General features: G+C 39.1%; 1 protein-coding gene across 1 annotated transcript in view; it reads right to left on the reverse strand.

Moving 5' to 3' along the window:
- Positions 1-25280, reverse strand: part of Cntnap2 (contactin associated protein 2) — a 1481094-nt gene that overhangs the window by 752140 nt on the left and 703674 nt on the right. The window contains exon 12 of the mRNA XM_035451404.1: positions 15727-15846. Coding sequence (XP_035307295.1) covers positions 15727-15846 — 120 coding nt within the window. The remainder of the gene's footprint in view (positions 1-15726; positions 15847-25280) is intronic.

Below are 25280 nucleotides of genomic sequence, written 5' to 3' on the forward strand. Positions count from 1 at the left end.
TTCTTTATGTTGACATTGTTTCTTTTATAGATAGGTGGTAAAACAACGATAATACAGTTCATTAATTCATATGCCAAGTAAGTTCTTAAGTGACTTAGAAATATAATCCACAATAGTGGTTTGATATGATAATAGATGTGGTAACAGAGTGTACTGGTTTACAAATAAGGGTTGGTACGGGATGTTTAATAACCTTAACCAATAATAAATACTCAATAAGAGGTTGATTTACTCTTTACAACTTTAGGTTTCTGGGCTGGATACCTAATGGGAGTATATACATTCTACTGATTACAACTCAAACTCCCATGGTACCAGTACATGTAATCGCTAGCTGCATAAAGAAGGTTGTAATTTTACTGGTAAAACAGATTGCCAATATAATCTGACTGACGGATATATTTATATTATAAGATAGATTTGTGAATCCTTTACTTTTTATATTTCATAATTGTATTGTTTCTAGAATGTTTTTCTATTTGCTAAAAATGTCAGAAAAGCAAGGGATGCACACAGGAAAAAAGAACAGACTATTTCAGACTATAGAATGCATTGTAGAGGCAGCTTTTGAGTTTAGTGTTCGAATACTATGTATGAAAAGTTATATTACTTCCTACCTAAAGGAAATAATAAATTATTTGAGAATTACAACATTCCTTGATTAAATATAAAACTTACTAATTGTAGTAAAAATCTGAGAATCTAATGAATTTTAAAATGTATCTTTTAAAATATATATATGTAAATTTCTATTTTCTGTGTCTGAGTATGTTTGTATATGCACCCAAGTATATTCCTGTTGCTGAGGAGATCAGCAGAGGATGTCAGGATGCCCTAGACATGGAGTAACAGATGGTGAACCACTATGTAGGTGCTCTGAACTGAACCTAGATACAACTGATGCTCTTAACTACTGGGCCATCTCTCTAGCCCCCAAATGCATCTTTTGAGAAGCTGTTTGGTTCTACATTGTAGAACTAAAGATGAAACTCAGTGTGGTGGTTCACACCTATGATACCTGCACTCAGGAGGTAGGTGTAGGCAAGGAGATTGTCAATAGTTAGCATGGTGACTTCTAGGCCTGGGTGGGGTATGGAATGAGATATTGTCTCATTCTATAGAAAATACCAAAAGAGCAAAATAATAGTACAGAGTTTGGGGGGCATAGAATAGTGAAGAAACACAGCCATTTGATATTTTTCCCTGACAATTTGACTAGTGCTAGAATATATGCATCCATGTACACATGCTCACATAAACATGTTTATTCACAGAAGTATATATTCATGTAATATACTATATATTACATATCTCTTATTACACACATATATATCACACACACACACACACACACACACACACACACACACACACACATATATATATATATATATATATATATATATATATATGACATATCTCTTATCTACCATAAAATCTTGGAAACCATGAGACAACAGTATAACAGTGATAATAATTTTGAAGGATAGAGGGCAAATGGGTACAAGTTAACAACTGATTAGATGTAAAGATATTGAATGACCAGCTGACAGTTTACAAAGCTGAGAAGCAATGTGACTTCACTGCATGGAATACTTGATGCATTCAAGAATGATCCATATAACACCTAACAAGTTCCTGAAGGAATGCAACAAAGAGAATCAGAATCATGGTTGTTTGGCTGATGATAGATTCATGCCCTCAACCTCTGATTGATTATGTCTGGTTTACTATAGAAGGTAACAGGAGTTTTGTTTTTTGTCTGTTCCTTCAAAGGTTCTTGCTAAGAGAAGTACATTGCACAGTTGAGAGTATTGAAATGATGGATAGGGGAGGCCTGGGGACTATACATGGGGGAACCTCTCCTGGTGAACCAGGCTATCCAGAGTCTGCCAGCATCCTAGTCCTGCCTCTACCAACAGGAGGGGGTAAACATGGGCTTCTTTCCAGCCAGCCTTCAAGTGCCCTGATCTGAATCTCCTGAGGCTTGGGGCCTATGCACAGGGGGACCTGTCATAGCAGAGCAGCCCATCCAGAGTCTGCCAACATTGTGCTGTACTAGTCCCGCCTCCACCCACAGGAAGAGGAGAGACATCAAATCATTGGACCTCCTTGCACCCACAAGAAACTTGGTGCCATACCCACCACGAGAGGGAGAGAACCACCCACCTATGAAAAAAGACACAGGCTAACAGAATGGATATGAAGCTAGAATCCATCCTTCTGCTCCATACCTCAACTTCAAAGACATACAGTACCTCAGAATTAAGGGGTTTCCAATCATATGGACCCAAGAAACAAGCAGGTGTAGCAATGGTAGTATCTAAAAAATTAGTCTTTAAACTAAAATCAATCAAAAGAGATGAAGATGGTCATTTCATATTCATCACAGGAGAAATCCATCAAGATGAAGTCTCAATTCTGAACATCTATGCCCTAAATACAAAGGCATTTGTAAAAGAAACATTACTAAAACTCAAATCACACATAAAACCTCTCACACTTATAGTGGGAGATTTAACACTCAATTCTAACCACTAGACTAGACGACCAGACAGAAATTTAACAAAGAAACAAAGGAACTAACAGAAGTTATGACCAAATTGGGTTTAATAGACATCTATAGAACATTCCATACAAATACAAAAGAATATACCTTCTTCTCAATGCCACATGGAACCTACTCTAAAATTGACCACATACTCAGCAATATAGCAAACATCAATAGGTAAAAAAATTGGAATAACCTCCTGTATCTTATCAGACCACCATGATTTAAAGTTAGAATTCAACAACAACTCATATTGCAGAAATCCAAAAAATCATGGAAATTGAACAATGCACAACTGCACCATTCCTGGGTCAAGACAGAAAGAAAAAAAAGAAATTAAAGACTTTCTGGAATTCAATAAGAATGAAGACACAACACACTATGGGACACATTGAAAGCAATGTTAAGAGGAAAGTTCATAGCACTGAATGTCCAAATGAAGAAACTGGAGAATAGTCACATTAGAGCATTAACAGCAAAACTGAAAGCTCTAGAACAAAACGAAGCAAACACAACACAGAGGAGTAGATGCCAGGAAATAATCAAATTGAGGGCTGAAATTAATAAAGTAGAAACTAGGAAAATATTAAAAGAATCAATATAGCATAGAGTTGGTTCTTCAAGAAAATCAACAAGATAGAAACCTTTATCCAAACTAACCAAAAGGCAGACAGAGAAAAAGAAAATTAACAAAATCAGAAATAAAAAGGAGAACATAATAATGGACAGTGAGGAAATCCTGAGAATCATCAGGTAATACTTTAAAAACATGTACTGCACAAAATTTGAAAATGTATAGGAAATGGACAATTTTCTGATAGATATAACTTACCAAAATTAAATCAAGAACAGATAATCAATTTAAATAGACCTATAACTCCTAATAAAATAGAAGAAGTCATCAAAAGTCTCCCAATCAAAAACAAAAAACAAAAAACAAAAAACAAACAAACAAAAAACGCCCAGGGCTAGATGGTTTCAGTGCAGAATTCTACCAGAAATTCAAAGAATAGCTAATACCAATACTCCTCAAATTGTTCCACACCATAGAAGCAGAAGGGTCATTGCCAAACTCTTCTTATGAGGCAACAATTACCAAGCCACACAAAGACACAACAAAGAAAGAGAACTATAGACCAACATCCCTCATGAACATTGATGCAAAAATACTCAACAAAATACTGGCAAATTGAATCCAAAAACATATCAGAGAAATCATCCACCATGATCAAGTAGGCTTCATTCCAGGAATGCAGGGATGGTTCAACATATTAAAATCCACCAATGTAATTTACTATATAAACAAACTGAAAAAGAAAAAACATATGATCATCTCATTAGATGCTGAAAAGGCCTTTGAAAAAGTCCAACACCCCTTCATGATAAAGGTCTCAGTGAGATCAGGGATAACAGGAATATAACTAACCATAATAAAAGCAATATACAGAAAAACAACAGCCAACATAAAACTAAATGGAGAGAAACTCAAAGGTATTCCTCTAAAATCAGGAAAAAGACAAGACTGTCCACTCTCTCTCTATCTCTTTAAAATTGTACTTGAAGTTCTAGCAAGAGCAATATGACAACAAAAGGAGATCAAGGGGATACAAATCGGAAAAGAAAAAAGTCAGACTTTCACTATTTGCAGAAGATATGATGGTTTACACAGGTGATCTAAAAAACTCTACCAGGGAACTCTGACAACTGATAAACACCTTCAGCACAGTGGCAGGATACAAGATTAACTCAAAAGAATCAGTTATATACAAGATTAACTCAAAAGAATCCATACTATATACAGAAGATAAATGGATTGAGAAAGAAATTTGAGAAATATAAACCTTTACAATAAGCATAAACAACATAAAATATATTGGAGGTAACCCTAACCAAACAAGTGAAAGACCTGTGTAACAAGTATTTTGAGTCTTTAAAGAAAGAGACCTTGAAAGTACAATACTCAACTTTATATGGAAAAACAAAAGACCCAGGATAGCCAAAACAATCATGTACAATAAAGGAACTTCTGGAGGCATCACCATACCTGACTTCAAGCTCTATTATGTAGCTATAGTCCTGAAAACAGCTTGGTATTGGCACAAAAATAGACAGGTAGACCAATGGAATCGAATTGAAAACACATATTAACCCACACACATATGAACACCTGATTTTTGACAAAGAAGCTAAAATTATACAATGGAAAAAAGAAAGCATCTTCAACAAATGGTGCTGGCATAACTGGATGCTGGCAGGTAAAAGACTGCAGATAGTTCCATATCTATTGCTATGCAGAAAATTTAAGTTCAAATGGATCAAAGGCATCAACATAAATCCAGCTTTACTGGACCTCTTAGAAGAGAAAGTGGGAGGTACCTACGAATGAATTGTTATAGGAGACCGCTTCCTGAACATAACACCAGTTGCACAGACACAGAGATCAACAATTAATAAATGGGACTTCCTGAAATTGAGACACTTCTGTAAGTTAAAGGACACAGTCAGCAAGACAAAACGGCAGCCCACAGAATGGGAAAAGAGCTTCACCAACCCCACATCTGATAGAGGGCTGAATTCCAAAAATATACAAACAACTCAGGAAGCTAATTACTGAAGCACCAAATAATCCAATTAAAAAGTGGGGTACTCAACTAAATGGAGAATTATGAATAGAGGAATCTAAAATGGCTGAAAGACATCCATAGCCATCAGGGAAATACAAATCAAAACAACTCTTAGATACCCTCTTGCTCCTGTCAGAATGGCTAAAATCAAAACCACCAACACTTTATGCTGGATGTGGAGAAATCAGAACACTCTTCCACTGCTGGTAGAAGTGCAAATGCGTGCAGCCACTTTGGAAATCAGTATGGCAGTTCCTCAGGAAAATGGGAATCAGTCTACCACAAGTTCCAGCAATTTCATTCTTAGGCATATACCCAAAAGATGCACATTCATACAACAAGGACATCTGTTCAATTATGTTCATAGCAGCATTATTTGAATAGCCAGAACCTGAAAGCAAACTAGATGCCTCTAAACTGAAGAATGGATAGAGAAAATATGATACATTTACATATTGGAGTACTAGTTAGCAGAAAAAAAAAGCAATCTTGAAATTCGAAGGCAAATGGATGGAACTAGAAGAAACCATCTTACGTGAGGTAACCCAGTCACAAAAAGACAAATATGGTATGTAATCACTCATAAGTGGATTTTAGACAGAGAGAAAAGGATTACCAGCCTACAATCCAAACCGACAGAGAAGCTATGAAACAAGGAGGACCCTAAGAGAGATACACATGGTCCACCAGAGAAGGGAAAAGGGACAATTGGGAGCTAATTGGGAGCATGGGGGGTGGAGAGGAGAGAGAGTTAGGAGAAGGAGAAGGGGAGAAGATGAGGGGAGAGGAGGACATGAGAAATCAGGACGACTGAGTCATGGGAAGAATAAAAGAGAGCAAGAAACGAGATACCATAATAGAGGGAGCCATTATAGGTTTAAAGAGAATTCTGGCACTAGGGAAATGTCTAGATATCTACAAAATGACTCCACCTAACAATGTAAGCAATAGTGGAGAGGGTACCTTAAATGCCCTTCTCTGATAATGAGATTGATGACTACCTTATATGCCCTCCTAGAGCCTTCATCCAGTAGTTGATGGAAGCAGAAGCAGACACCCACAGCTAAACACGGAGTAGAACTCTGGAATCCAGTTGCAGAGAGGAGTGACGAGCAAAGGGGTCAAGAGTAGGTGGGAGAAACCCACAGAAACAGCTGACCTGAACAAGGGGGAGCTCATGGACCCCAGACTGATAGCTGGGAAACCAGCATAGGACTGTTCCAGACCCTCTGAACATGGTGTCAGTTAGGAGGCCTGAGCAATCAATGTGGCCTCTGGTGGTGTATCAGCATTTATTCCTAGTACACAAATGGACTTTGGGAGCCCACTTCACATTGAGGGATGCTCTCTCAGCCTATGTGGGGGAGGGCCTAGGCCCTGCTCCAAATGATATGACAGACTCCATAGATTCCCCCAGGGAAGGCCTCACCTGGGGAGCAGAAAGGGGATGGAATAGGGGTTGGTGGGAGAGAGGGGAGGGAGAGAGAACTGGGATTGACATGTAAAACAAGCTCATTTCAAATTTAAATAAAAAGGAGACAAATAAGAAATGACAAATAGGATGTGGATTGTCCTTTTTCATACCAAACATCAAACTGGTCCAAGGATTCTGGAAGCCCCATGTGCAAAGAAACATGTCTAGAGAACCTGATCCACATAAAAGACTTAAACAAATTAAGAGCAAGTGAAGAAGTCTAAAAACTACCCCACTCAACTTCTTCTAGAGGGATGTGATCAAGTAATAAATCATCCAAAGACAGAATTGATAGTGAAATAGGGAGCAATTCTATCAGGGATAAATAAGAATGTCCCAGTCAGACCAGGATTTAGGCCACTCTAACATGAGTGGCACTCCAAGTCAGCAAGACTTTATTACAATTAGTAATCACACAATGCCAATAATTCCAGGAATTTAAAGAAAATAGTGAAAACCACAACAGATAAACAAAACAAAAGGAACCTCAAGTAAACTGCAGACGAAGGAAGAAGAAAAGGGATGTTTGCTATCCTTGGGATAGCAGAAAAGATTTTGCCTTTTCAAAGCAGTAGTAGAAAGTTACTCAAGGGGGAATTTTCAAAGGATAATTGTGACTTAAAAGCACAATTCAAAAAGTTAGAGAAAAATCATGGAAATCATGAGGGAAAATCATGAACAGACAAATTAAAAGAAAGTATAGGGGATGAGTTGCCTGACTGTGAGTGAACACCCAGGGAACAGCCTATGTCAAAGACCTAGGTCAAGGCATGCTATCGTGAAAATGGGGTGTATCTCAGTTAACCTTCCTGTTATGAAAAATGGCCTGACAGATGCAACTTAAGAGACAGAGGATTTAATTTGGCCCAGAGTTCAGGATGATAGTTCATCATGGTGGGGAATTCATAGCACTAGGACCTTGAGGAAGTTGGTCTCTTTGCATTCACAGTCTGAAAGCAGGCAGTAGTGGATGGATGCTTGAGCTCAGAGTACTTTATCCTTTTTGCACAGTCAGAGATCCCAACATGAGTAACTGTGCCACCCACAGTGGGCCAGCCAGCTCACACAGATTCATCTAATGAACACAGTCCACAAGAGGCTAGTCCAACCTAGATCCTCCCTCACAGGTGTGTGTAAAAGCTTGTCTCCTAGGGAATTGTAGAGCTTGTTAAGTAGATGATGAACACTAACCATCACCATGGCATTTTGGCAAAGGAAAATTTTTCTTAGTATCAAACAGATGGACAGGTCTTACTGAAGGACTAAGAAATGACTGCAAGACACACCACTCATGACTCAGGGAGTGAGATCAGAATAGAGACAACTCGAGAAATGGGAAAAATGGTTTCCATATGGGGAAGATGACGAAATTCCCTAATAAAGAAACATGAACACATGCATGGAGAAAGGTGAAAAGTCTGTAGACCACCACAGTGACTTTCTAGTCTGGAAACCTGAGAATAGAACATGCCAGGCGCCATTCTCTGTTTGCTGTGCCTTGACACTGTCCTAACTGACTTCCTAGATAAGCCATTTCAACTTTAAAACCATGCTGTCTTAGCTCTGAAACCATGGGCAACAGGAAGTGAGTTTAGAAACAGTGGACAGTGAAGACAGAGTAAGATAGGCTTTTAGAATAGTTTTTCTTTTTTTCCTTTATTATATGAGAATCTCATATCATGTCCCCATTGTGCTCACCTCCAGTCTCCCCATGTCTGCCCTCATCTCCAGTGATCTCTAATGGCCTCCCACAAAAAAAGTCCATTTTGTGTTGTTCATATACTCACTGGGGCATGGTCAAACTCCTAGTGATCAGTCCCAGAAGGGAAGGTGAGTCTTTTTCCACCTTCACCCCAATCAGAAGCCAACAACTGTGGAGAGCCTTGCAGCCCTCGCAAGAGGCAGTGCCAGCTCTCCAGGGTCTCCATACCATACCCACAAGGGGAAGAACCAGCTGTCTCAAGAGTGCTTAGTTTTTAGATATACTTTTTTTTATCTGTGATCAGCAGACATGACTAATCTCACCTTTAATAATAATTTTTGTTCAAATATGAGTAAAATAAGATATGAGATTAATAATTATGTGAAGAGAGTTTTTCCTAATGACCTTGTGTGTACACAAATCTAACAAGAATTGTTTTTACAACTCTATCCTCTGGGACATCTTTTTTAAAGTTTCCTTTTTGACCATTGCAGCAAGGGTTCATATGGGAAATTTTATAGTTTATACTTTATATTTGTTTTATGATTGAAATAGTCACCTTCTAGGCTTATCTAGTCCTGCGTACATTATTTAACTTTATTTATTGCAAAATTAGATACAAATTCATCTTCTGTATTAAGTTTCTCTCCAAAAAAAGTTTCAGGGTCATCCCCTATGAAAGTCTCTTAACTCAGAAAGAATGAAAAATAACCTGCAAAACTGAAAAACTCAGGATCATAGTCATCCTTGCTGTTTAGTTGAGAGAGAAAAATAAATGTTTGGTTTAAAAGTATGAGCTCACTCATAAAGAGGTTGGATTTTTATGATAACAAAAGAATAAGCAGGCCTGAATTGCATTTCCCAGGGTCATTTTTTTTTCATTTAATTCACCCCTTGAATATTTGATTACTGTAGACTGGACATGAGATTAAGGCTCCAAACACCAGAGGAAATGAAAGTCATCTCTGGCCATAGACAATGAAAGGCCATCCTCAGATTTTGGATGGAAAAACTTCACAAAAAGATATACATTTCAACTATTGTGTGACCTTGTTGTATAGAGATATTCCAGTACAGTTAACTTTCTATCTGGGTTCCATTTTGGAGTCCCCCATAGAGTCCGAAGCTGTCTGACCTTGTTTTTACATGATCTGGCCTGTGGTGTGAGTCTCACAGTCCATTTTATGGTTTTCCTCTCCTTTCTTGACTTCAAGTTTGAAAAACGTTTGAGAACTTTTGTAGTATTAACCTATCACCATGACTGACACACAATGAAGAAGAGATTTCAAAGAAATCCTGGCAAGTAGAAGCCACGTATAGAACAAGTGAGAATCTGAAAGAAAGTGTTCCATGAGAGTGATAATCAGTCAGAGGAAGAGTCCTTCCCTGGCTGTGTTTGATCAGTGAGTTGCTTCCCAGATTTTCAATTGAGGCTGTATGAACAGAATTGAATTCAAAGATTTATACTGATTGTGCGGAACTGAAATAGCTGAACGTGAGAGGCAGGAGTTGCTGAGTGATTACAAAGGTTTATAACAAAGACAGCTCATGAGAGGTCGACAAAGAGGAGAAGATGTGGCCAAGGGAAGACAGAGCTGAGAGAGTCTATGCATAGGTTAACTATAGAGGAGGTAAACTAGGTTAGGAGACAGAAAGAAAAGAAAGTGCCTTTGGGAAAAAAAATAGAAAAGATTTGGGGGGGGGATAAAATGGAAGTCAGTGTGTGGGGCTTGTATTCAGGAAACACACACACACACACACACACACACACACACACACACACACACACACACACACACACACACTCGAGGCAGGGACAGGGAGAGGGAAATACTAACAGGAAGGGATTAAGAGCTCATGAAGTCCCCACCTGCAGAGGTAACAAGCCCCCTCACACAGAACATAACTTTGTGACCTCATTTCTAGCTACTTCCTTTCCACTAGGGAAAGGGCTACTGTCATCTTAAATATAGATGATCCTGTTATATTCCTAAACAAGGTAGTATCCAAGTCAGGTTAAGGATGACTCACTGCAAAATCAACCAAATATTAAGGATCAAATTTAAGTTATCGTAAAGATTGAACTAACGTCTTAAGAAACAATTGACAAGAAATTCTTAAATAAACAGAAACAGATATGGTTAAGGGAAATTCTGCAGTGGTGGCCTGCCCTAGGTACAGAGAGTACATTTGAAGGCAGGGAGTATATCAGTTATCCTAGAATGCCCTCAGAAAATTGCACACAGGAAAATTCTTATAGATTAATTATGAATTAAAACCGGTAACAGCTACTTCATTGTTCCTGTGCTGATTTCATTTAAATGTGTTCCCTGATTAAAAGCCCCAAGGCATTAGTGGGACAATTAAGAAGTAAATAGTTTATAGTCAACATATTGTCCAAGCCATAGATAATGAGTTAGGAAGCTTTGATGATGATGATGACGAAGGGAAGCTAATAAGAAATGCTTATTTCAGAAAACACGTTCCAGATTGTAGCACAGATACCAAGTGGATACTGTTGCTTATATATACATGTGAGCTTGCACACTCATACACACACTCATACACATACATATACATGAACAAACTCACTCACTCACACACACACACACACACACACACACACACACACACACACACACAGAGACACACACATATTAACGACAGACTATTTCTAAGCACATAAGCCTGGATAAACTGCCAGGACCCAAGGTTGACAATGTACACAGTCTAGGACTTAACTTCTCTGAGTTTTAATTGTAAAAACAAGAAAATAATTGTAATTTTAGCTACCTTGTGGTCTTATGAGTCATTGGAAGACTTTTATATGATGTTCTAAAGGTGCTCTAACACTTCCTTTGTCCTTAATATCAATCTATATGTGCATGTATGCATGTATCTATTTATCTATCTTTCTTTTTATCATCTACCTATCTATATGTAAGCATAAAATAAAAAAATTCTTATCATGTATTTCCAGGTATGTTACTTATTCTTCTTTTAAACTGTTAATTGTTGTTTTATGTATAATCAAACCTTTTTTAATGAAGGATATGTTAAGATTATAAAATGACAAAACTGGTAAACACAATACTTTATAAAGTCAACATGGCAGTGTGTGCCAAACACACAGAAAGGAGCATATATTCTAGAATTAGGAACAATATACAGAGGAACATAGTAAGAATTTGGAGGCCTTAGGCAGTATTGCCACTAGGTGGGTGTGCCCTTAGGGTACCCTCTTTTCAAAGGTGAGTGTGAACTCCAAATGTGATGCAATACACTCCAAGGACTCATGAAGGACTAACCTAGGTGAAGACTTTGCAGATAAAACCAGCTGTCAGAGTAAGCAGAGTGAGTAACTGTCCTGTTAAATCCAACCAATCTGTGCTAGTGGAGGGTCAGCATATTAGCCTTCCTGCTGGGCTCAGAGCTCAATCCATGACCATGACCATGAAGAAAACGGGACCATGGATCTTAAAACCATAAAGAGTCAACTCTCCCAGAAATTTCAAAGAACTTCCAAGAAAATTATAAACTTCAGAGGAAATCAGAGCCCTAGTGGACTCTTGGCTCTCCAGTCTCCTCAGAATGCGTGTAGTGTAGCTAGCTCACCCGTGCCAGATAATCAAATGGAATAGTCATGGTGAGTTGATGCTACTACAAACTGCTGGGAAGATAGGTGCCTCAGTAAAGAAGAAAGGTAAGGGGTTTGAGGTGAGGCGGCATGCACAATATCATGGGACTTGTCACCAGAATGCACACTGTTACCCCAGTGACTCATCAACCCCCCCCCACATTGCACCAGGGAAATATGTGAGAAGCACAATAAAGACAGAGAAAACAATATTCTCAGTGCCAGTGCACAGGGACTTGAGCAAGAAGCTCTCTATAAATATTAGATTAAAAAGTCAGGAGCAGCTTTTACCATTATAGACCGTAATAGAATTTGATCAGCTAAATCCCAGGGTTTTATAAAGCACAAATTATGTAAACAAGCTTAATGGCTTTTGATAAAACTACAAAGCCATTGGTATGAAGAATGCAAGAGGTGGTTTTTCTGTTTTGTTTTTGGACTTTAAACATTATACACAGATGAGCACAGATGTTTCTTATTCAAAAATTTTTAAAGGCGTTTAATATGGAGACTGGGGAGATGGTTCGGTGAGTAAAAGGCTTGTGAAAACTTGACAACCTGATTCCAGATCCCTAGAATCTATTAAAAACTAGACCCAACAGCACAATCACCCATAATCCCAGTGTACGTCTCTAGATGCTTGTGGGCCAGGCAGCCTGGTTAATGTGATGGCAAGGGCGACCCTGTCTCAAGGAGATTGATAAGCAACATGGGTTAGAGGATAAAACCCAAAGGAAAATAGACTGATGAGTTCTTTTGGAAGGGATTTGCTGAAAACATCCTCCTTCATGTCAACTCCACAGCATTTGAAGGGTCTCTGTCATTGAGGATACTCTAACTTCTAAGGGAAGGAGCTCAATTGTTGGCTTCTTCCATGTGTCTATGTAGCATCTTTTGATTACCCATTCCTTGTGGATATGCTATACTTTCAGAGTCCTAGCAGGTATTATTTGACACACTTCTGTCATAGCACCATATCCAGCGTGTACTTTACAAGTGATTAAACATTGCTCTTCAGTCCTTCATACTGAAATCATTATCTAGAATCTTGACCATCATTTCAGTCCCCACAGTTATATCCCACTTGCCCCTAAATACTGTCAGATACTTTTCCTTCGTCTTTTACTCTGATGCACACATCTGTGCATATGTGGGCCTACATGGCATACAATCCTGCCTGTTTATCTGCTGTGATCCTGCCTGTCCCCCTGCCTCTCAGTCTTTCTCTCAGGCTTACTAAGCCACTGGGCATTTCGTTCTTTGTAACAAAGCCCTTCCATGCTGTGGGGGATTGATTTGTGGGGCTCTTTTCTTTTCTCACCTTTTTAGTGCCTTATCTTCTTTTATGTCTTAAGGTTTGTGTAGCAGGAACAATTTCCCGAGACATGAAGTGATATATCTAGACTTTATAGGCTGTCTCAGCCTGCCATCCCTACCTTGGCTTTACAACATTTCCTGGATGTGGAGCAGCAGAAGTGAACCTTTGTGGTTTTTATGCTTGGTGATGGCAATCCCACCTAAATAACCATATAGAGCATGGCATTTCCAGAATGGTTGATGAGTGACAAAGAGCTAAATGGCATTTTTAGAGTCATTCAGCATGCTCAAAACCCTGTAAGTCAAGGTTTTTCAAGCACTCTTGGACCCACCAATGTTCATAGCTATCAAGTTCAAACAGTTGTATTTTTCCTACTGCTCACACTGGACTGGGATCCTTGGGTTGCATAATTATGACTCTCTATCGGGGAGATATAGGTAAGGTGGAATTTGTAGTCCTAATGAACATTGAGCTTCAATGCCCAGCAAAGCATCTTTCCCTGCACTAAGCCTGTCATAATTTTGTGTATGGGTGTTCAAAGCATCATGCTTTGGTTTGCAGTTTTTCTTCCTGAGTGTCAGTGGAAATGATTGGAAGTGAAATCTCAGTAAGACTGTCTTAAGGTTTGAACTTCATTGTGCCATAAACTTATTAGTAGAAATCAGGATCGAGATACATAAAGTTCTCACAAACCATGCTCAAGTTCTATTAAGATTAAAATGAAGTTCAAGAAGAAAGGGTCAGAGGTCACTGGCAAGTCAGCCACTGGAACAGTGAGCTAAAACTTACTGTAAGCTGATCCCTCTCTTATGCACACCAGAGTTCTTGGTATAGGAGGGAATTTAAGGGACACTAATTCCTTTTGGGTTTTCTCTACATGGCTTCCACACTGAGGTCATGTCCAGCACTTACCCTTCTCCCTTCCATTCTTCATCATGATATTGAGAAGATTTCTCCTTGCTGCACATGGTGCTATTTACAGTTTTAAGTTTTAGTGGTAGGATCGTATTTCTGCTTGAAATCTTTAGACACTTATTAGGAAATAAAAAACAAAATGGAACTCTATACATGATTCTGAAACATAGATCTAAGGATCATTGCTTTTAAATATATTTAAATTAGAATCTTTTTTAGAACAATGGGGACAAATTACTTAATTCTTGGAGCTTCAAGAAATAGGAATGCCTTACCTAATCAGTTTTCATTGACCTAGTATGCTGGAAATTTCATGGGGATTCTATTACATTATTTGTACAATAATGGTGGCTGTAGGCAGTTGTATCACTACCAAGAAGTCCACTAGCAGACAAGAATATAGCAAAGTTAGTTAAGGTGCCTATGATTATACAGCTGGTGACTAATGGAGCCAGAACATAAACCTAACAAGATGTCAACGAAGTTACATGTAACCATCAGCATCCTACTATGTAGAACATTATATTGCCATTATCCTTCAGTATCTTACATCTCAGGAGTTCACATTAAGTGCTGGTCATCTCCTAGAGTCAGTAATGTTGAATGGCTCAAAACCCTTTCTGGATTTTTGGAGTATAATATGCTGCCAATGCCTCTTAGAAATTTCTCTCCCATTCTATAAAGTTGTGCATCATATACTCTGCTTTGGGAGTTTGCAAGAATCTACAATCTCATTTCACTGGCCTGAAATGTAATATGGATTTGAAGAAAAATTGGGATTTCTTCCTAAATAAATTTCATGAAAGATTTGTGTAATCTTTGCAATTGCCAGAAAGGGATCTGAGTACACAGAGAGCACCCTTCTACGGAGAACCGCAGAAGGTCAGCAAGGGCTCATAAGCCTTCTCCAAATATAAGAAGGGGGAGACTGGGCAGTGATACATTTACCCAACCTAGGACACTAAGGGAAATGCCTTCACATGCCACTTCTATTATGTGAACTTGAACTTTGCAATTTTATTTTCTTGGTTTTTCCAGTACATGTTGATTTTTTTTCTTAAAAATATTAACTATTCATTGTTTAACTCAAAGAAAGACTATTTTTTAAATATTTATTTTATGCATGTGAGTGTTTGACTATATATGTATATGTGTATATATACAATGTGTGTGCCTGGTACCTATGGAGGTTAGAACATGGCATCAATCCCTTGGAATTGGAATTAGAGACAGTTGTAAACAGTCATTTAGGTGCTGGGAACAAAACTCAGGTCCTCTGCAAGAGCAGCAAGTACTCCTTAACTGCAGAATCATGTCTCTAGCTCCCAAAGGCAAATGCTGTGTCAGAGTTTAATGGCATATGTTTTGGCTAACAAGCCCAACAAGATTTAACTTCTTAGAAGGTATGAAGAGAAGACAACACCAGAGAAACAACAGTGCAGGGAACTATTTTTTTCTAAATACAGAAAAGCCATCTTCATGAAACATAAATGTGACATAGTTACCTGTCATGTTGCAATAAACCTTCAGAGGCCCCAGAGGTCCACTGCCATCAGGATCTATCCAGTAGTAATTTGATGTCTGGCCAAGGTGTTTGTATGCTTCACAGGAGGGCTCGTAGATGGCTGGAATGAAATATTCCATATGAGCATAGCACAAAATAAATGTCTCCCCAGCTCAAAGTCCCAGTCACATGCCCAATGTTGGCAGACTGCTGTATAGAACAGTTCTTTTCAGAATGAATACTCTTTTTCTTCAAACTTAAACACTTGACTTAGCATTTTCTTTATAAGCAGTTTGGACCCCCAAAGCTACTTATATGACTTTATTGTTAGGGAAAAGATAGACTCAATCAGTAAACTATTAAAAAACACATGTAATATGTGTTTTTATGGAGCTCCCAGCCCTTTATTTTATACCCATTTGTAGCCATCATCTTCTTACTATAAGGTACTTTATTTTTAAAGATTATAAATAGTTGAACTAACAACTAAGGTAAAGGAAGTTTCATTTTTATCACCAATATAAATTTTCTATAAATTGCATGTAATTTATAATCTTCTTGTGTCCCCGGCAAAAGGAATGCTAGTTTCCTGATTAAGTTTCTTACAGGTGCTTTAATTACATCACATTCAGTTTGTGTAGAAAGCCTGCATTTGCTTAATTGAATTATAGGTTCTTTTCTGTTGTTTCTCTTTTACTTTCCATGTCTGTGACACATTTTCCTTTTCTTGAAGAGGCTGCACCTGTTTTCATAAGTATAAAATGGACATTTACATATCTCCTTGGTTGTGTGACTCTCAGAAAAGCTATTAAGTAAAGTTTTTTTTTTCTTTCCTCCAGCAGCTTCAAAATGACATTCATGAGAGATACGAATAATTTTGGCACAGGACAAGGAAACATTCTTAGTGAAAACCTGTTTACCTGGCACATTACTATTGTGTGGGCTCAAAGATGATCTGTAGTCTGTAAGGCTAGGATTTCTTTATTTAGATAAACACCAACCCAAACGCAAACCAGAGCGTGCCTAGAGGCCGAAAGCTAGCGTGGCCAGAGAGAAGGGGCATCCACGTGTTTGTGGCCTCTTAAGAATTCTGTCCACTTCATCCTCAACCTCCCCTGACCATGTCCTCATGGGCGTGGCCAAGCACACCTGTAGGGGCTACTAGGAGGTGGGGTTACAGTACATCACCTGAACAGACTTCACAAAGTGCTCTTGCATAGTACTCCTAGGGTGTGTTATGTGTTAAATTAGGAAATAGGCATCCTCTGTTTTTTCCCCTACCAAGTTTTCCTGCCCTATTCAGTTACCTGTGGCTCCTTCTACCCAAGGATGATAGCTGTCCAGCTCTATTTTGTTTTGCCAATGTTACCACACTCAGTCAAACACCTCTACAGTTCTCTGATTGGCTCGTCACTTCTTCCCTTCCTTCTGCAAAGAGTTAATGCAAAGAATCTCTGCCATGTGCCACACCATATACCTGTCGATGAAAATCTAGCTGGACACAACCCAGTTTCAAGTCCTTTGGAGCAGGATTTGTTTGTTGATTTTATGGGTATTGCTTATGCTTCAAGTGATGTTGGAAGGGTATGCGGCCAGAAAAGTAAGCAGAACCCATTAATCTTTGCCCCAGGGTAACCATTAATAGGTCCACTTTCAATCTCTTGAGTGTCTACAAAATAAACTACATGTTTTCTCTAATTGTGGATGCCATGCTAAGTAAAATACTGTAATGAAAGGCCGGGGAAAATATGTTTTTAAAATGTTCAGCAGGAAGATGCTATAATTAGATGTAGGCTTCAAAATGAAAACTCCATGTAGTAAATGGTATGTTGTAGAGGAATATCAGGCTATTGTTGCTATTGGCTGGTTGAGCGATAACTGGCAGTTGAATTAAAGCAAAGAGGCAAATGGTAAAGTTGGCAGGACAGAGTGCAGCCATTCTAAGGTCAAGATGACATGGAGGTCAGCTGATTAGAAATGAGTAGGAATAACTGCTGTTGAATGGGTGATCTGAAATCACAATCTCTGAAAAAAAAAAAACTAGGCACTTTACTAATGACAGCATCTCTCCAAGTAAAAATATCTTTAAATCCTTATTTTTGACAATGTCACACATGTATACAATGGATATCATATCTATGCTCCATTTATTCCAACCAACTCCCTCCATGTTTTCCCCAATTTTTTTTTTTTGTAACCAGTTAAACCCAGTTGGGTTGTTCAAATATGCACTGGTGTTGGGACAGCCACTGACGCATGGAAAACATTCCAGTGGCCACATCCTCAATAAGAAATGAGCCTCTCTCTGCCCCCAAACAACCCACATCAAGAGTTCCCCAGGAAGTAGGGGGGGCAGAGACCTTCTACCCCATCTATGTGTCATTTTTTCTGTCTTGATCTTGTGAAGGTATTATGCAGGGAGCCATACCTGCTGTATAATTATGACTGTACTTCCTTCTGGCTTCCTGTTTACGGTTGAAATGGGACCCTTTAGCTTCCTTTCTCTGTCATCATGTCTTCTCCATTATTATGAACATAAAGCCTGCCAGAACCACAAAACTTCCTGAACACTCGATCAATACATCCTTTAGTTGCTTTTGGTCATGGTGTTTTATCCCAGCAGTAAATGTGACTAACAGGGAGGGCAGAGTGAGCTGGAGGTAAAGAGTGGGTCAGGAACATGACCAAGATAACATTGTATACATGCATGCAATTTTTTAAAAAATGAGAAAGTGTGTGTGTGCTTTCCTGGGTTGAATAACACAGAGGAGCCATCCGGAAGCTGATCTGGAAGCTTCCTCCATACTGTGTAGCTTTCACAGTATAGAAGTATTTACACAGGCAGTTGGCTGGAAAGCTAGCAATGGCCATTTCTGATTTTGGACCTTGCATACTATAATACCAACTTTCCAGACAAGATGTACCCACCAGTACAGTAGTGGCACAGGTGTTATGGGGATTAACAACTTCATTTTGATTGGATCCGGGGTCTTTTCTGAAAGAGGCAGTACCATATTATTGGCCAGTCAAAGGCAATGGCTAGGTAGACAGTATTCCTTAGGAGTAAATCTACTAGTTTGTTTTGCTCAGTGGGCATGATGTCAAACTGTCTAGTAACTTTGTTTGTACCCATAGACTAGTCTTGCCTCAGCTTTTATCAAAGAACATTCTTTTTGCAATGAATGGTCATTAATAGAGAAATCATGACTTGAAAAAAGTAACTTAAACAGTGTTCCTTATACAGTATTCAGATTTCAATGGAACACCTGCATCAGCCCCTTCAAGACTTGGAGAATAACAGAAAGAACAGATGAGCAGATGTAACAATGTAAGAAAATATGGATAGGGGCCCTAAAATACCGTCTTTATGGGCGTGGCCTTGACACCAATGAACTTACAGCAGTTACAGCTGCCTTCATTGAGCCTTCACAAGATAGAGCTCATAAATATCAAGTCAAGGATAGGGGAGGGACTCGTGTCAGTTAAAGGTTGTGGGGAGAGATGAACTGATTGTCTTTAGTGATGTAGGCCTGGTGGGTGACTCACATTCCAGGAGAAAGCTCCATGGCCACACCTAGGCAGACAGACTTAGTTAAACACAGTGTGTCACAGAGCAAATACACACAGAAAGCCAAAAGCCGAAAAAATATCCAACTATGATGGGGACAAGGTAGGATGGGAAAGTCTTCATAGCATTGGGAAGAAGATGATTGAATGTACAAGTGTGAGTATGTACCTCATTACACATATGAAATCAGCAAATAGCTTATTCAATTTTAAACACTATATGATATTTCATCAATTTATATCCTATTGTGTCACAGACCATCTTCTGTGAATATACAAATTGTTATAATTGCAATAGGTCTTCCTTGGCCTTAGCAACTTGCCATTGTCAACCCTGGACTTTGATCCAGTAGAATTGTTATACAACTTCCCATGGCTTATACAGTTTTCTGGAGTTGACTTTATGTGAAATATCCTCAAACCTGTTTCTCAAGCTACACAATGTCTCAAGTTGAATTCTAAGCTTCAGAAGACATAGTAAGGGATATGTATCTGAAGTTAAACAGACTTAGATAATCATATGAGCATGCATGCTTTCTCTCTCTTTCTCTCTCTCTCTCTCTCTCTCTCTCTCTCTCTCACACACACACACACACACAGAGAGAGAAAGAGAGAGAGAGAGAGAGAGAGAGAGAGAGAGAGAGAGAGATAACTATGGGAAGCATTACCTAACCCCATTTAGCCATTTCTACAGATGAAATTTAATAGATATGTTACAGTGGTTTCATAAGGGCAGGAAATAAATCCCCATCTACCATTTAACAAAGTGCTTAATGCATGGCAAGTTATTAATGGGTTTCACCACAAGCATCGTATATATTACTAACCTATGATTTGTTTCTAGCTGTCACTCAAATTCTTCCTTCTTAAGGAGAGTCTCCCTAGTGAACAGGTGTATTTTTGTATTCACCTAGAATACTAATACCTGCTTACAGTTGACTCAGGAATTGATCAGCTTCTTCCTTTAAAATGCCTTTTTATGAAAATGCCCTCTTTATTTTTATTTTTAAAACAATGTTATTTTATATTTCAATCACAGTTCCCTCTCCCTCCCACTCTCCCTACCATCTCCCCATCCCACCCCCATCCATTCCTCAGAGAGGGTGAGGCCTCCCATGGGAGATCATCAAAGTCTGTCACATCATTTGAGGCAGGACCAAAGCCTCCCCACACCTCCTGTTCCTAGGCTGAACAATCCTTGATATAGGAGGTGGGGGGAGGCCTTGGTCCTCCAAAGTGAATGAACTCCAAAAGCCCAGTTTCTGCACTAGGGATAAATACTGGTTCCATGGCCAGTGGCCCAAGTTCCCCCAACTGACACCCAGGTTCAATGGTCCTAGTTGGGTCTTATGCAGGTTCCCCAGTTGTCATTGAGCTCCCAGTTGCTCAGGTCAGCTGTTTCTGTGGGTTTCCCCAACATGGTCTTGATCCTTTTGCTCATACTCTTGCTCCTCCCTCTCTACAACTCAATTTTAGAAGTTCAGCCCAGTGCTTAGCTGTGGATCTCTGCTTCTGCTTCCATCACCTACTGGATGAAGGCTCTATGATGGTAATTAATAGTTCTCAGTCTCATTATAGGGGAAGGGCATTTAAGGTAGCCTCTCCACTATTGCTTAGATTCTTAGGTGGGGTCATCCTTGTGGATTCCTGGGAATTTGCCTAGTTCCAGGTTTCTTGCTAACGCCATAATGGCTCCCTCTATCAAGGTATCTCTTTCCTTGCTCTTCTTATCTGTCCTTCCCCCAACTCGACCTTCCATATCCCTCATCTTCTCCTCCTCCCTCCCAACTCTCCTCCCTCTCTCCCCACTCTCCCCATGCTCCCAGTTTACTCAGGAGATCTTGTCTATTTCCCCTTCTTGGGATGGGGGGGTCCATGTATGTCTCTCTTAGGGTCCTCCTTGTTTCCTGGCTTCTCTGGAGTTGTGGATTATAGGCTGGTTATCCTTTGCTGTATATCTAATATCCGCATGATTTTTGACAAAGAAGCTAAAATTATACAATGAAAAAAAAAAAAACAATGCATCTTCAACAAATGGTGCTGGCGTACTTGGAAGCTGACATGTAGAAGAACACAAATAGATCCATATCTATCACCATGTACAAAACTTAAGTCCAAATGGATCAAAGGCCTCAACATAAATCCAACCACAGTGAACAGCTTTAGAAGAGAAAATGGTAAGTATCTTTGAATGCATTGTCACAGGAGACCACTTTCTGAACATAACACCAGTAGCACAGAAGCCGAGATTGACAACCAATAAGTGGGACCTCCTGAAACTGAGAAGCTTCTATAAGGCAAAGGACAGATTCAACAAGACAAAATGTCAACCTACAGAAGGGGAAAAGATATTCACCAACCCCACATATGACAGAGGGCTGATCTCCAAAATACACAAAGAACTCAAGAAACTAGACACAAAACACCAAGTAACCCAGTTAAAAAATGGGGTACAGATCTAAATAGAGAATTCTCAACATGGGAATCTCAAATATCAGAAAGGCACTTAAGGAATTTCTCCACATCCTTAGCTATCAGGGAAATGCAAATCAAAACAACTCTGAGATACCATCTTACACCTGTCAGAATGGCTAAAATCAAAACATCAACAACATTTCATGCTGGAGATGATACAGAGAAAGGGGAACACTTCTCCATTGCTGGTGAGAGTGCAAATTTGTATAGCCACTTTGGAAGTCACTAAGGTGGTTTCTCAGAAAATTGGGAATCGATATACCTCAAGACCCAGCAATATCAGTCTTATGTATATACCCAAAGAATGCATACACACCACAAGGACATTTGTTCAACTATGTTCATAGCAGCATTATTTGTAAAACCAGAACCTGAAAGCAATCTAGATGACCCTCAACTGAAGAATGGATAAAGAAAATGTGGCACATTTACACAACAGAGTACTACTCAACAGTAAAAAACAATGACATCTTGAAATTCACAGGCAAATGGATGGAACTTGAAGAAACAATCCTGAGTGAGGTAACCCAAACACAGAAAGAAAATGCCTGTCTTAAGGGGTGTGATTAGAAAAATATTGTTTCCTCTATTCCATATTATAACATACTAAAAAAGAACTGAATTTAAAATTTACTTATTCCTTGCTCTAGTTTTATTGTGATAAGGGATTGTTAGGCAGCTAATCAGGAGTACACAGCTATTAAAGCATCAGTACATGATAACACATATGGAAATTTGTTTATCCTATTTCTAGGTAAATAGGAATTTGAATCACAGGTTTAGAACTTTGCCCAGGCAAACACTAGAAGTAAATGTTGAAGCCTTTGGATGTGGGAAATTCTGGCAACCAAGAAGATGTTTTTTGATTTGCTTTGTCTTCCAATTCTAATAATTATTCTGTTTGTCTTTAGCCTGCAACAGGCTGCTGTTGATTCATCAACACACAGAGAAGCCAAGTACTTTGCAAACTTTTGCATGCGTGAAATTCATGGAGAGCTGATTGCAATGTGGGGCTCTGATCTCACTGCAAGGAGCCTGTCTGGGCAGAGAATTAGCTGCTGCAAGAGGCTCCTACATGAGCTGGCACTGCAGGTCTTCAGACTGCATCCTGAGAAGCATGGATCCAATCTTAAGACAATCAGAACCCAGGAAGTACAGCCTGGTTTTTCATTTGTATCTGAGTACAGCAAATGTAGGTCATTGGCAGGCAATTTCATAAAATTTAAATACAGTGATGGGGGGGCCACCTTATACTCCTCTAGGTAATAAAGAAGCATGAAACACAAAGCTATAAATAAAACATATCATGCCAAATATATGCTTGTATGACTGCCCTGAAAAGAAAAAGTTTCAAAGGAAATATTGGGGCTGTTTTTGAGCCATAAGATTAAAGGAGAGTTTGTAACTTTTTCTGCATTTCCCAAATTATTTTGTAATATGTGTCTGTAGGTTTATGCAGATGTGGGTGTGGTGTAGGCCTATCTGTGCATGTGTATGAAGTATGTCCTTGCCTGTGCATTAGGAGGCCAGAAATTGACATCAAATGTCTTCCTCTATTACTCTCTGCATCTCTTTGTTTATTTATTTATTAATTTATTTAATAGCCAGCGTCTTGCAGACTGGAGTTTGTCAGTTCAGCTAGACTAGCTTTCCCAAGTAATGGAATTACAGGCATGTTGAACCACTCTATCTAGTCTTTTACATGGGTTCTGGGATGCGAATTCCAGTCCTCATGGTGTGCAAGCAAGCACACCGCCCACTGAGCCATCTCCTCAGGCCCCTGCATCTGTTATTTTTTTTCATTAAAATTACACTTTCAAATTGTGCACCTGGATTCACGACACTGAGATAAAATGTCCAACAGCTGTGATGCAATAAACTTTTTGTTAATTTTTATAATCTCCATAAGTAATTAAGACATTTTCACTCAAACCTTTCTGTCATTTTCTGCCGAAACCTCTCCTTTATCTTGAATTGTTCTCAAGTATAAATAAAAACAGTAATACCTCCTTAATGTGGGGGTTTATGAAACAATACCCTCTGTAAACTAAAGAGCATGGTGCATTGTTAGATTATGCCAAGAATAAGCAAATAAGAGCATTTAGGTGGCAAGTCTAAGCCTGTGAGCTCTGTGCCAGGTCCAGTCCCAGCTGGGTCAGATAATTTTGCTGATCAAACTGCAGGAGACAACAAAGCGTGGGGCTGAGGAGGCAGCCACTATGAGAAAAGCAGCAGCCGAGGCGTCATCAATAATCAATGCTGCAAGCAGACTGCTGAGGAACAGGAAGGTAATGGGGCTGATGGCAAAACAAATAGACTCATCAAGTCTATCGATCTATCGGGGAAGTAATTTTTCTCTGTTGTAACTCCAAGTGCCAAATAAAAGGTCTCATATTATTCTATGCTTTCATAAATAAATATCAGTTGTTCAGAAAAATGACTATTAAGCACATCAGATGGAATGTTACAGCATGTGGGGAATCTGAGAGAGGCAAGTCCTAAGTATGGTATTTTCATTTTCCTAGAACAATGGGTGTTAACAGAAAGCTTTCTGTAACAGCATATTGTATGTGGTGGACAATGATGAAGAGATTGCTCATTAGTTTCCAATAGCTTATGTAACAGATGGCCACTTACTGACTTGATGTTACACTAATTCATTATCTTAAATGCTAGAGATAACAGTACAGCTAATAATAATGATGTGTCCCTGGTCACAGGATTGCACTGAGGATACTGGCAGGGAATCTCTGAGTATTCAAGTGGAAGATCTTTTTCCTTTTTTTCCAGTTTCCAAAGGCTGGGAACACTCTTTAGTGCATTATTCCATGATGATTAACACCAATTGCCATCTTAACAAGATACAGAATCACCTTGGCGACAGCTTCAGGCATACCTGTGAGTAATTGTCTGGATTACCTTAGCCTCTAGGTATGTCACCCATGGGCCCTTCTGTTCAACACTGTCTAGATTAGGTTCATTAAAGTGGGGGGATCCACTTCAATTGCAGGTGGCCCCATACCCTAGGTTAGGACCCTGGACTGTAAGAAAAGAAGAAAGGAGTTGCACATAGGCACTTATCCCTCTATTTTTCCAACTGCAGACACAGTGTGGCCAGCTGCCTCGAGCCCTGCTTAGCAAGTTAGACTATATTCTCTAACTGTGAGCTAAAGCAAAGACTTTCTTCCTTAAGTTTGCTTCCTGTCAGGTATGTTATCACAGTCCCTTTCCATATCTTCTCAGCCATTGTCTTCAGGTGGAATTATTCTCATGTTGCCTCCTGCAACTCTCCCTTTTACTCTCTCAACTCTTTCTCCAGCTGTTTTAAGGAGCCCCATGATAACATAAGTCCGAATCAAATAACCAAGGCAGGGTTTGAAAAAGCCTCTTACAAAGCCTCTTGGCCACTGGAGGTAATTTAGTCATAGGTTCTAGAGACCAGAATGTGGTCATCTTGTAGTAGAAAGGGGCATTGTTCTTTCAAGCACAATTTTTATACTTTGAGCATAAATG

This window comes from Cricetulus griseus (assembly GCF_003668045.3).
Source record: "Cricetulus griseus strain 17A/GY chromosome 1 unlocalized genomic scaffold, alternate assembly CriGri-PICRH-1.0 chr1_0, whole genome shotgun sequence".
NCBI lineage: Eukaryota > Metazoa > Chordata > Mammalia > Rodentia > Cricetidae > Cricetulus > Cricetulus griseus.